This window comes from Nuphar pumila, chromosome 4 (genome assembly GCF_984573655.1).
Source record: "Nuphar pumila chromosome 4, dmNupPumi1.hap1.1, whole genome shotgun sequence".
NCBI classification, from domain to species: domain Eukaryota; kingdom Viridiplantae; phylum Streptophyta; class Magnoliopsida; order Nymphaeales; family Nymphaeaceae; genus Nuphar; species Nuphar pumila.
This window is the reverse complement of record NC_143252.1, coordinates 136,140,513-136,153,050: the sequence shown is the minus strand read 5'-3', so window position 1 is coordinate 136,153,050 and position 12,538 is coordinate 136,140,513. Positions and strand designations below refer to the sequence as shown.

At 38.0% G+C, this 12,538-nt stretch overlaps 1 protein-coding gene across 2 annotated transcripts; it reads left to right on the top strand.

The window, feature by feature from the left end:
- The first annotated feature begins 476 nt into the window (after positions 1 to 476).
- LOC149841203 (uncharacterized) lies at positions 477 to 11,490 on the top strand. Of its 2 annotated transcripts, none has more exons than XM_090003674.1 (4): positions 477 to 636; positions 752 to 821; positions 10,847 to 10,999; positions 11,356 to 11,490. In XM_090003674.1, exons 1-4 carry the CDS (start codon positions 504 to 506, stop codon positions 11,387 to 11,389), a joined length of 390 nt encoding a protein of 129 aa, XP_089859800.1. In that variant the 5' UTR covers positions 477 to 503; the 3' UTR covers positions 11,390 to 11,490. The 2 variants fall into 2 exon arrangements, with proteins under 2 accessions (XP_089859800.1, XP_089859799.1); XM_090003673.1 differs by having other exon boundaries at positions 478 to 636; positions 734 to 821.
- Positions 11,491 to 12,538: the final 1,048 nt, after the last annotated feature.

Genomic DNA, 12,538 nt, shown 5'->3' with positions numbered 1-12,538 from the left:
TCTTGGTCCAAGTCTTTCACCACAGCCAACTTCTTTGGGTCAATCTACCCGTCCACATCAACATCCTAACTACTTCTCCGACTATGTCGGCTCTTCTACCTATACCCAGCCCTTTGCGTGCATCTTACTCAATCATACCTTATTGCCCAGGTTTTACTTATACATTTAATCATTTCACGTTCATTTCTACTGTTTTTTTTTAAGGAAACCTCACACGTTTAGCGATACATAAATCACATTGACAACACGCAATGTTGGCAGAAATTAAAGCTTTTGAGGACAATGGTATTTTAGCTCTTATGTCCTTACGACAAGGTAAGCACACCCAGTGGGTGCAAATGAGTCTATCTTCACAGATTTTTTCAGGGAATAGTCTCCCTCTCTATAGGGAGAGTTTAGAAATCAAGTCCTTTTTCGTTTTCTCAGTTCTGTAGTCCAATAGTCTAGAGAGAGAGAGAGAGAGAGAGAGAGAGAGAGAGAGAGAGAGAGAGAGAGAGAGAGAGATGGAATTAGGGGAATTGTGGGCGATCTTCGGGCCAGGCATCGCCGGAGCGGTGTTCGGGACGGGATGGTGGTTTTGGGTCGACGCCGTCGTCTGCAGCTCCGTCAAGGTCTCCTTCCTCCACTACCTCCCCGGTACTCTCTCTCTCTACAATTTTCTCTTGTTTGGCAATTCGATTGCATTCTTTCTCGATTATGGAGGATTGGGTACCTCTCCTTTGTGGGTAATCAGGAATGTTTGCGTCGTTAGCGGCGTTGATGTTCAATGGGGTTCGACGGGAAGACATCGATTACTCACCCTACGACGAGGGAGAATGGAGGTTAGAATTTTCTTCCTTCCCCCCTTTTCTCTTAATCTTCAATTTACGCTCCCCTTCTCCTGAATTTCTGTTTAGCTTTCTATCTTTGTACTTCACTACACCGTGCAAGAATTTGATAGAATCAGATGGTCCCTTCTGTTTTTTTTTCTTCTGTTTCTAAATTTCCTTTTCTTTGCCGCTGTTTTCAAATGGCAACTTGGGACGATTTCTTTTTTATCTTTTCTTCAACTGTGTGGCTCTCTGTGCATAATTTCAAGATTTTCCATGTCATTTTTTTCGCGGAGGATGGTATTTCTTTTGGTCTTCAAAATTCATATTTGGAATCGGTCGAAAGTTGTGTGTGCTTATGATGATTAGATGACTGCGCAATTGTTATTTTCACTAAGCTAGAGATAACCTTGGAGTATATACGAGTCAAAATGTGTTCTGTACTGGGTGGCGGCCATGAGTATGAAAGACGCCGTGTTGCTCATGGCAGGATTTTTTAGGGTGCAGGACCTTACCATGCGGTTTGATATAAGCTTGGTTCTTATGTGCAGATGCTAGGAGTGTTTGAGAGGAAATTGTACTTCAGCTGTAGATTTGATAAATATTGATTTATAATAATCAAGATACTTACTGTTCTATGATTTGTAGAAGATGGGTTTGGATGAGAACTTATGCATGGTATGGTCATGTTGTTTTAAACCTTTAGTGAATATATGGCTTAACTTCTATCCTCTCACCTTCTTTGAGTTGTTGAGCATAAATAATTTATCCAAAGTTACATCTAAAAATTAGCAGAATATAGGTTTTATCACAAAGTTTATTCTGGGAACAAAGTCTATGAATTCTAGGGTATGATGCACAGCATTTAGAGTATCCCTTCAGCTTTTTCCACAACATTGGCTGTCGAGGTTGACTAAGTTTCTCTTTTTGTTCATCGTAACTGATATTCCCATCGCATACCTCATTCGTCTTTATTGTTCATTCAATATTATGTGGCTGCCAGATTTTTCTTCATGAATCAGTCTCAATAAATACTCCACTATACCCTGCCCTTTTCTTTCTCATGGAAAGTTGAGCATGCATTCTCAGTGACATCCAGCAAACTTGACTAGGCCTGAGCTTGATTGAATGACATGTATGAATGGGATTGCTAGGCGCCATGACGAAAGAAGGCTCTCTAGAATGGATGAGCAGGTAAAAGTTCTTCTAAAACATGGTGCTGCATCATCGGATCACCTACATGTAGCAACAGTTCAAAGGAATTAAAATCTCTTTGGGATGTCATGCTAACATCCTTGACTTGTGTGAAATGAAATGGGGATCTTCGAAACACGAGCTTAGATTAACAAGAGCAAGTGTCAAGAATGACACTAAAGCATAACCCTTAAAAAGGGTATAACTGGAAACAAAATAAAAATAAAAATGTATTCTTTATTGATATGAAAAACCAATTGCTTAAGAAGCATTGGAGTAAAATACAAGAGGGGCTGCACCCCTTTATATACACAGCTGAAAGAGGACTCAATAGAGCTGTTGGGCACAGTCCAACAGCTCTATTTAGAGCTGTTGGAATGTGTCAGTCCAACAGCTCTATTGCTAGTCAAGTCTGGACAGGACTTGACTAGCAACAGTCATTCTAGTTCAAACTGAACTAGATGACATAAAGACAAAAAATAAAAAATAAAGGAAAAAAATTACAGAAAAGAAAGAAATGAAAAATGTATATATATATATATAATATAATATTATTATATATACATATATGTACAGTTTTACATTTTAACACTCCCCCTCAAACTTACGGTACAATGAGCGAAAGTTTGTCTAAGAGAAAGTGAAATCGGGGAGCAGCGAGAGGCTTTGTAAAGAAGTCTGCTAACTGATATTCTGAAGTGACATATGGCAGATCAATTATCCCGTGTAGATATTCCTCTCTGACGTAGTGACAATCCATTTCGATGTGTTTGGTGCGTTCGTGGAATGTTCTGTTACTGGCAATGTAGATCGCACTTTTGTTGTCACAACACATTTGTGAAGCCTTTGTTGCTTCAACTCCCATGTCAGCAAGCAGTCGTCGGAGCCAAACTACTTCCATGGTCGTGGTTGCCATGGCTCTGTATTCAGCTTCGGTGGATGAGAGAGATACCTTCTGCTGCTTTTTACACCTCCACGAGATTAATGATTCCCCTAAAAAGACACAAAAGCCAGTGGTTGAGTGTCTGTTATTGGGATCACCTCCCCAATCAGCATCAGTATATGCAATTAAATCAAGAGAAGAGGAGGAAGATAAGAAAAGTCCTCGTGAAAGAGAGGACTTGATGTATCTGATAATACGCATGACTGCTCCCATATGAACAGAAGTAGGAGCACGTTGAAATTGACTTGCTGTATGAACAGCATGTGCTATATCTGGTCTGGTAATGGATAGATAGGAAAGTGCCCCGACAAGCTGTCTGTAAGGAGTAGGGTCTGCAAGAAGTTCTCCATCATCAATCTTCATTTTAACATTAACAACTTCTGGAGTGTCGACTTTCTTATCATCAGTAATACCAGACCTGAAAACAATATCAAAAGCAAATTTAGTCTGAGATAATAAATATCCTCTAGGAGAATAAGCAACTTCAATGCCTAAAAAATATCTCAACAAGCCCAAATCAGTCATTTCAAAATGAGATTTAAGAAGTGTTTTGATTGTTTCAACTCCCTGTTTATCGCTTCCGGTGATGATCATATCATCCACATAGAGAAGAAGCACAATGATCCCTGCATCAGAATTCTTAATAAACAAAGCAGTGTCAGTTAAACAGAATTGAAAACCAATATCAATCATAACACGACTAAACCTATCATACCAAGCTTTTGGTGCTTGTTTAAGTCCATAAAGAGCTTTTTCTAAGCGGAGGACTTTACCCTTAGGAATACTTAGACCAGGAGGGGGTTCCATATATACTTCTTCAACTAGCTTTCCATTTAAAAAAGCATTTTTGACATCCATTTGAAAAATAGACCATTTTTTGATAGAAGCTAAGGCAATTAAGGTTCGGACAGTAGTCATACGAGCCACCGGAGCAAAGGTTTCTTCATAATCAATCCCATATTCTTGGGCATAACCTTTGGCTACTAAACGGGCTTTATATCTTTCAAGAGTACCATCACTCTTGGTTTTAATTTTATAAACCCATCGACATCCTATAGTTTTCTTCCCTGGAGGAAGATCTTGAATATTCCATGTAGAAGCCTTTTCAAGTGCATCTAATTCAGCTTTCATGGCTTCTATCCATTTGATATCATTTTTTGCTTGAAAATATGTGGATGGTTCTTCATATGAGTGAATTAATGCAATAACTGCCCTATATGTGGGTGAGAAAGACTCGTATGATACAAACTTTCCTGGAGGCCTCGAGATTCGGGTTGATTGTCTAGTTGGAATGTTAGAATATTTCTCAAGTGCACATGGAGGATTAGACTCTTGTCGCCTGGAATATTGAATACTAGTATCTGTATGAACTTCTTCATTTTCAACATTAAGATCAATAATTCTTTGATCATCATCAAAGTTACAGTCAAGGTCATATTCATTAGATGTTGATGTTAGATCTAGCAAAAAGGAGTACTCAGTGACGTCTTTTAATTTTCTAAAATCAAAGAAGCTCTCCTTTTCAAGAAAGGAAACATTTCTAGACACATATAGTTTATTATTTTTGAAGTCAAAACATCTATAACCTTTCTGGTTTTCAGCATATCCTAAAAAGGCACAGGGAATCGCACGAGGGGAAAGTTTATCATTTTTGTCAGTAAATATGAAACATTTGCACCCAAATATTCTTAGTCTAGAGTAGTCTGGAGAAATGTTCATAAGTTTTTCAATGGGAGTGATATTTTGTAACGAAGAAGATGGCATCCTATTAATGAGATATGTGGCAGTTAAGGCAGCTTCTGCCCTAAAGTCTTTCGGGACTTGATTTGCTATTAATAAAGTCCTAGTGGTTTCTATAATATGGCGATGTTTTCGTTCTGCCAGTCCATTTTGTTGAGGTGTATAAGGACAAGATCTTTGATGTGTGATGCCATGCAATTTAAGATAATTTTGAAAATCTGTGGATAAGAACTCTCCCCCTGAATCTGTGCGAAAAATAGTAATATCATTTTGAAACTTGTTTTTAACCATATTATGAAAAGTTTGAAAGTATGAAAATACTTCAGACTTATGTTTGAGAAAGTACATCCATGTATGTCGGGAGAAATCATCGACAAAAATAACATAGTAAACAAATCCTCCTTTAGAAATTACTGGTGCAGGACCCCAAACATCCGAGTGTATTAATTCAAGTGGTCTTGAAGAGAAAAAGGTTCTGTTCTGAAATGGTAATCTTTTCATTTTGCCGAGAATACAATCTTTACAATCAAATGATTCAGAATTACAAAATTTCCCTAGATTTGGAAAATGTTGGATTTTGGCTATATGTGGGTGACCAAGTCTCTTATGCCACAGTTCCAACTCTATTTTTTGAATATTATAACAAAAAGCTTTCTTTGGCATTTCCAAAAAATCCATGTAATAGAGTCCTCCTTCTCTATGGCCTTCCCCAATCAGCTTGCCTGACTGGCGATCCTGTACCCAACAACCATGAGAAGAAAAAGAAATATTACACCCATAATCAGAAATTTGAGATACAGATAAAAGATTTAAATTTAATTTGGGAACATGTCTAATTTCTGGAATAAAATTTTTTTTGTTTTATAAATTTTTTCAAAATTTCCTATTCCTTCTATTTCAAGAGAAGTCCCATCAGCAGTAAAGACCTTTGACACACTTGTTTTATTTTTAACACATTTGGATAGACTTTGATTATTTGGGGTCATATGAAAAGATGCACCAGAGTCAAGAAGCCAAGAAATTTTACCTAGATCAGAAAAAGATGAGGCTGTTGCGCCGGTTGAAGCTTCAGATGAGGAAGAGGCACCTTTGATGAGAGGCTGAAGAATCTCCATTAGTTGGGCCAGGGAAACTGGTGCATCCTGATCTTTAGGCTCCGATCCAGCAATTGCAGCTCTTTTTTCTCTCAGCTCCTTAAGTTTGGGACATTGTGGCCTGTAGTGTCCCGGTTCATGACAGTGATGACAAATAACTTTCTTCTTATCATAGTCACCATTTTGTCGGTTAAAGTGAGGAGGCCTATATGATCGAACATGATTCTCTGGTCTAGACACGGCTAAAACGGAATCATCTTCAATTTTTAAAGAACCTTTCCGGAGACGATTTTCTTCCATTGTTAACTCTTCAATAGTTTCAACAATAGAAGAAATTTTTCCCCGGTGAAGTAGGGCCGATTTAGTGGTTTCAAATTCCGGCCTTAATCCAGTGATAAACTGGTAAAAATGTTCGGCATCGAGTTGTTTCTGACGAAGCTCGATGTCTTCGGCACAATGCCACTTTGGTTCTAAAAGGGAAAGTTCTTCCCAAAGTTCGGACAACCCATTGTAATATTCACGAATAGTTTTGTCTTCTTGTGTCATCATTCGAACTTTTTCTTGGAGGTTGCACACGTGTGCAATATCTTTAAGGGAATACATATTCTTAAGGTATTCCCATGCCTTATCGGCATGATCAAATTTGGCAAGACTTGAGCATTTTTTAATGTCAACGCTATTGATAAGCCATGACATTATCTTCGCATGAGATATTCTCCATTCTTTCCATTTCTTCTCGTATGAGGCAATAACCTTGATTTTCTCTTCTTCCGATGGAGGGACCTCTTTATCTCCCTCCTTTTTAGTAAGAGATAGCTTAGGTTCCGAATCGGAACCATCCACAATCCCCCATAAGCCTTTTCCCCATATATGGTGCTTCATGATTGAAGCCCATGTTACATAGTTCGTATCGCTTAGTTTCATAGGCATGATGGTGACTTTATCATTGTCATCCATCGATTACAAGGAGAGAAAGAATAGGGATAGAAGAGAAACAAGGAAAATGAAAAAGAAAGAAAAAAAAAACAATACAACAAGATGTGAAATCTTCTCCAATGAAGTGATAAAACACTTCTCTTCAAGTGGCGAACACTTTTGCAAACGGGCACGGAAACCGAGGCAGCTTTTCCTCAAGATTTAGTACTTCCGCGGCTCTGATACCATGAAATGAAATGGGGATCTTCGAAACACGAGCTTAGATTAACAAGAGCAAGTGTCAAGAATGACACTAAAGCATAACCCTTAAAAAGGGTATAACTGGAAACAAAATAAAAATAAAAATGTATTCTTTATTGATATGAAAAACCAATTGCTTAAGAAGCATTGGAGTAAAATACAAGAGGGGCTGCACCCCTTTATATACACAGCTGAAAGAGGACTCAATAGAGCTGTTGGGCACAGTCCAACAGCTCTATTTAGAGCTGTTGGAATGTCAGTCCAACAGCTCTATTAAGAGCTGTTCTATTAAGAGCTGTTGGACTGTGTCAGTCCAACAGCTCTATTGCTAGTCAAGTCTGGACAGGACTTGACTAGCAACAGTCATTCTAGTTCAAACTGAACTAGATGACATAAAGACAAAAAATAAAAAATAAAGGAAAAAAATTACAGAAAAGAAAGAAATGAAAAATGTATATATATATATAATATAATATTATTATATATACATATATGTACAGTTTTACATTTTAACATTGTGTACCTTAGATTGGAGCTGTAATAACCCCATGCACATTTGAACTTGATATCATTGATGATAGGGTATAATGCAGTCCAATTGTTAATGAAAAAAGGAATACACATCTTCTCAGAAACCATTTTTAAAACAATTGTGCTTGGTGCTACACCTAATTAAGGCACAGTTAATTGCATTGCTTCAAAGTTGATAAAGGCAAAATAAATGGGCTGTGATGATGTATAGCAAGAAATGGTGGGGACAGGTTCCAATCTTCATAGTTAAGTGCTCACCGATGGTCCTCTTATAAAGGGGCTTGTGAAACTAAGGAATGACTGTATATGCCTTGCTATTAACATTCCTAAAAATCTACATCAAATGATTATGGTAATGCTTTAAGATAAAGCCCTTGAATCTGCAAAAGCCCGTTGATTATGGTCAGGCTCCTTTCCATCAGTAGATGACTATCTGACATTGGAGAAAAATCTGTGTAATTTTCTGTGTCAATTAAAAGGACAAACTAAACAGACTTGGATTTACTGGAGGCATAGCTGGTCATCTTTTCTTCTTAATCTTGCAAAGATGGTGTATGAGACAGAGATGATTGCTTGTCTTCCCTTGGATGCTGTAGATTAACTATTTGCTAATCCAATTGATCTCCCTTTCTTGTGTGTTGCCCTATATGAGTATTTTCCAAGTGCAATAACCATTCCCATATGAGTGCTTTCCAAGAACAAAAAGGATTGTGGATGCTTTTCCCCGCTGTGGTGGGAGATGAGTATTCATGTCACTATTAGGCACATGCTACTTGTTTGAATATGGCAATTGATACAAAATGATGCTCCAAAATAACCAACTTAGATAGCCATTAGCTAAAATGAGGCAAAAGTGATGGATTATCTATGTTTTGTCCTTCTCAATAGGTTGACGGTGTTTTCTGTAATCATGACTTTAAGGTCTTATATCGTATTGTGATAGTAATTTAGGAAGTATGCTTATTATCTTTTGGATCTTTTGCACATCTATTGTGGTTTTCTTATAGCTTCAAAAGTTCATATTGATAGGAGATATAGGTCTTTTGTTTTTGTGACCGAGAATCTAGTTGAAATTGTGTATTCATAATGACAGTTGATGGTATTCTTTGTTGAGGAGTGTTTTAATGTTGAGACGAACATCGACGAGGCTCTTTGCCATCTAATAAACTTGTTGCTGTTGGCCCCAAGGTTGGGGCTTAACAAAGCAAGAGGATGTTAGCAAGAAGATAACACAAGGGCGTCATGGTTAGTTTAGCTACTAGTGTCTCCAGTTGCAGAACAAACGTATACAAAAGAAATTGTAAGGGAGTATGCAGATTGGAGTGATCCCATGTATATGATATTATAACATCAAGGTCAATGGGGCATTTTCATGTTCTGACATATTTGCATGCCTCAGAGTATATCTTAATGCATTTTCAGTCATACCTTTGCCGGTACCAAGGGTAATTTTTTTCCCATTACTTGGTTGTTATGTGACAAAGTGATCCTATATAGGGTCCTGTTTTGGGGGGATAATAATATGCCATGTGACATGTTTTTAACATTTCCTTGTATATTTTATTATGTTTGTGTTTTCTCTATAATGTATGAGTTTACTCCTATTTGTTTATGCATACATAGAAAGTATTTTTCAATAATAATATACTTAAAAAAAATAAATTGAAATCTAAATACTATATATTAAAAAAATACATCCTTGTGTCCTAGTTTTCACAAAATTTCTGTATTCATGTCTCATGTCCATATCAAACCTGTTTTTCATTCGTATATATTTAAGCTCAGCTCGAGCCTCGGTTCGTCCGTGGGTATAAGTGAGCTGAGCCCGAGCGCTGAGCCTAGGCTTGACCATTTAAATGAGTCAAGCTTGGTTGAGCAAATGATCCACATTGTGCTTGTTAAGCCCGATTTAGCTTGGTAATATGTATATATACATCTTCTATTGCATTGGAGACAAATTAAAGGAGCCCTTATCCTAGTGGTAGGATGCTTGCTATGTCACACGGACTCTTCTAACAGGGCACCGCACCCGCATCCATGGGGGTGCGACACTTGGACACAACTTCCTTTGTGTTAGGTGAAGTCAACCACACTAAGGTCCATTTCTATCCAAAAGTAGATTCAGTTAACCCTAATCAAGTCCATTTCTATCTCTCTCTCTTTCTCTTTCTCTCTCTCTCTCTATATATATAAATGCACACTAATACACGTAGTGTTAAAAATGTTAAAAATTATATATATATATATATATATATATATATATATATATATATATATATATATATATATATATATATATATATATATCCTCCCCGTACCCCCGCACCCAAGTTATTTTACAGTGCCGCATCCACACCCGCACCCGCACCTATGTGGCATAGGATGCTTGCCTTTCACGCACAAGGTGGTGGGTTCGAATCCCGCCCCCTCAAAACCCAAAATAAACTTACTTTTTTTGAATAAAATGGACAGACTGAAGTTCAGCTGAGCCAGTTTTGAGCCTGAACCAGGCTATGCAAGCTTGGCTCAAGCTTGTGCCAAGGTTGAGCCTGGTGCCTTTTAGATGAGCCAAGCTCATCCATGCCCAGGCTTGGGCCCAGCTCAGCCCATGTGCAGCCCTATCCTGATCTCCTCTTATCTTTACTATCTAACTTATGAATCAGGTTACTGTTGCTGGGTCCACAAAGGTTGCACACTTGCTGTGTCACATGGGTACGGGTATGTGTACAGGTACAGAGGGTACGACACGGCAATTCCAAAAAATGTGGGTACGGGGACATGGCTAAATATATACTGAAAATATATATTCTATATCTAAAATATATACTGAAAATATATATTATATATCTAAAATATATATATTAATATATTATATATTGAAAATATAATATAGGACACGGCAAATTTTAAATAATGATGCTATTGTGTATTTGTGTTGCTGGTACTACTAAGGAGCTCCTATTTGCTGCCCTGAAATTGTCACCTATCTAGATTCTAATTTCTGGTGTATGGAAGAATTCTATTGTTCACAGTCCTTGCTTTTGATCAACATTTGTCACATGTAAAAGGATTGACTGGTAGACTATTTGGGAGTTCTGATTCCTGAATTCCATCTGTCATTAAAGGAAAATGTCAAAAGAATGAAAAAAAACTGAATTATCAAACTGATTATTATTATTTTTTTCACAATTGCAAATGCAACTGCTTGTAATATTTGTTTTAAAAGGACTAAAATGCCTGTCTTATTTACATGGACATAAAGCCATTGAATAGATGTTTGATGAAATCATTTTATGTGTAGACTGTAAAGTTCACATGAGAACAGCTGAGAAATCACTTCTTTTATGTGGTTTCTGCAGAGTGAAACTTTGGCTTTTCCTTGCATATGTGGTCTCATTTGTCTCATTAGCCGCTTCAGTTGGCCTTTTGATACAAGACGCACTCACGACTTCTGGTCCTTCATCTTGGACGGGCACAGCGGGTGTTTTGCAATGTGTTTTTGTATTGATCAGGTATGCATGACGTCTTATTTGACTCAATGCTGGCAAGAGCCATGAAGTTGGAAAACCCACCCAGGTCTTCAAGTGACCACTTGGGGCCAACTTATTTAAAGTGCAAAGTCCCAACCTAGGGTCTGTGATGTATTCCATGTTAATTGCCTTGGTGGTGACTGATGTCTTGCCACCTAAGTAGTCTCTCTGTTTTCTGGATTAATTAGTGACATTTATGCAGTCCATGTTAATTGGCTTGGTAGTGACCGAATTCTTGCCACTAAAGTATCCTCTTTGTTATCTGGGTTAATTAGTGACACTTGTCCTGCAGTGTCTTTTACTGACATTTTATTTACTTGGTGGTCCTTTGTCTGCAGTGGGCTGATGTACTGGACTTCTCGCTCTGAGTAATTCTTGGGATATGAATTCTAAGTGGTAAATTGTAGATATTGTGCTCACAGGCTTACAGTTATCTTCCATGCATATAATGTTTATTATTGCCCTTGATCTAAGTATTATCATTGATCATTCTTCCATTTTGTGTGCGTAGATTGTCTCTCTTTCTAAGCTGTTTTTCTGTTAAAATGCATATCAAGATCACCAAACACTGATTTGCAGAACTCTGTCCATCGGAACATGCTGCATTAATGTTAGGACAAACAAATTCAACCATTCAAGAGAGCCAATCCATGAGAATTGGCTTTGGGTCATGGGGCCTTAGGCTGGTGTTCTTGGGCCTGGAACATAGTCACGAATATTGGTGAGAATTTGAATGATTTGATTGCGATAAAGCATAGTCTCTAATATTGCTGATATTTTGCAAATATTTCCATATTAATATTTTTTCATAACCCCCACTCCCAAATCACCAACCACATATTGGCAGGCCTCCAGTTGGTAAAACCCTTGAGGGCACGTTTGAATCCCCATCTGCGCCCGTTCGCGGGATCACCGAGCATGGGGCCCACACTCATCTGTGCACCACGCAAATGCAAGACATGTGACACTACTTTGTTGCTTCCTACAGACACAAAAACAGTGTCCGCTGTTGTTCCATGCCTCCCATGGAACAGCGGTGGATGGACAAGAACTGACACAAAAAACCAACTTTTTTTTCTTTTTTAATGGTGTATGGACAGGGCAGGACAGTGTGCACTGTTGTCTGTGGACAGTACAGGATGGGCTGCACTGTCTGCAATTCAATCGCCCCCTGAGGTTCTCTATAGTCTACCCACCATAGTGTACACCCAACTCGAACCTTGTGGCAAGGGACACATACATGAGTTTTGAACTTGTGACTCTTGTCAACTTGGTGACGTTCATAAGTTGCCCTATCAGACGAGTGGAACTCTTGTAGACAGGTCTTCAAATTTCCTGCTACCATGAGAGCACGTTAATTTCAGGAAATAGCATGTTTAAATACAATAAAGTGGATAATGGCATAATGCTGCAACTACGAACTAGAATTATCAAAAAATTCTGGATACTATAGTTTTTTGGTGGCATAAAATCCCCACCAAACCTGTTTTAACAGGCCTACTAGTGTAAGGCTTGGTATTC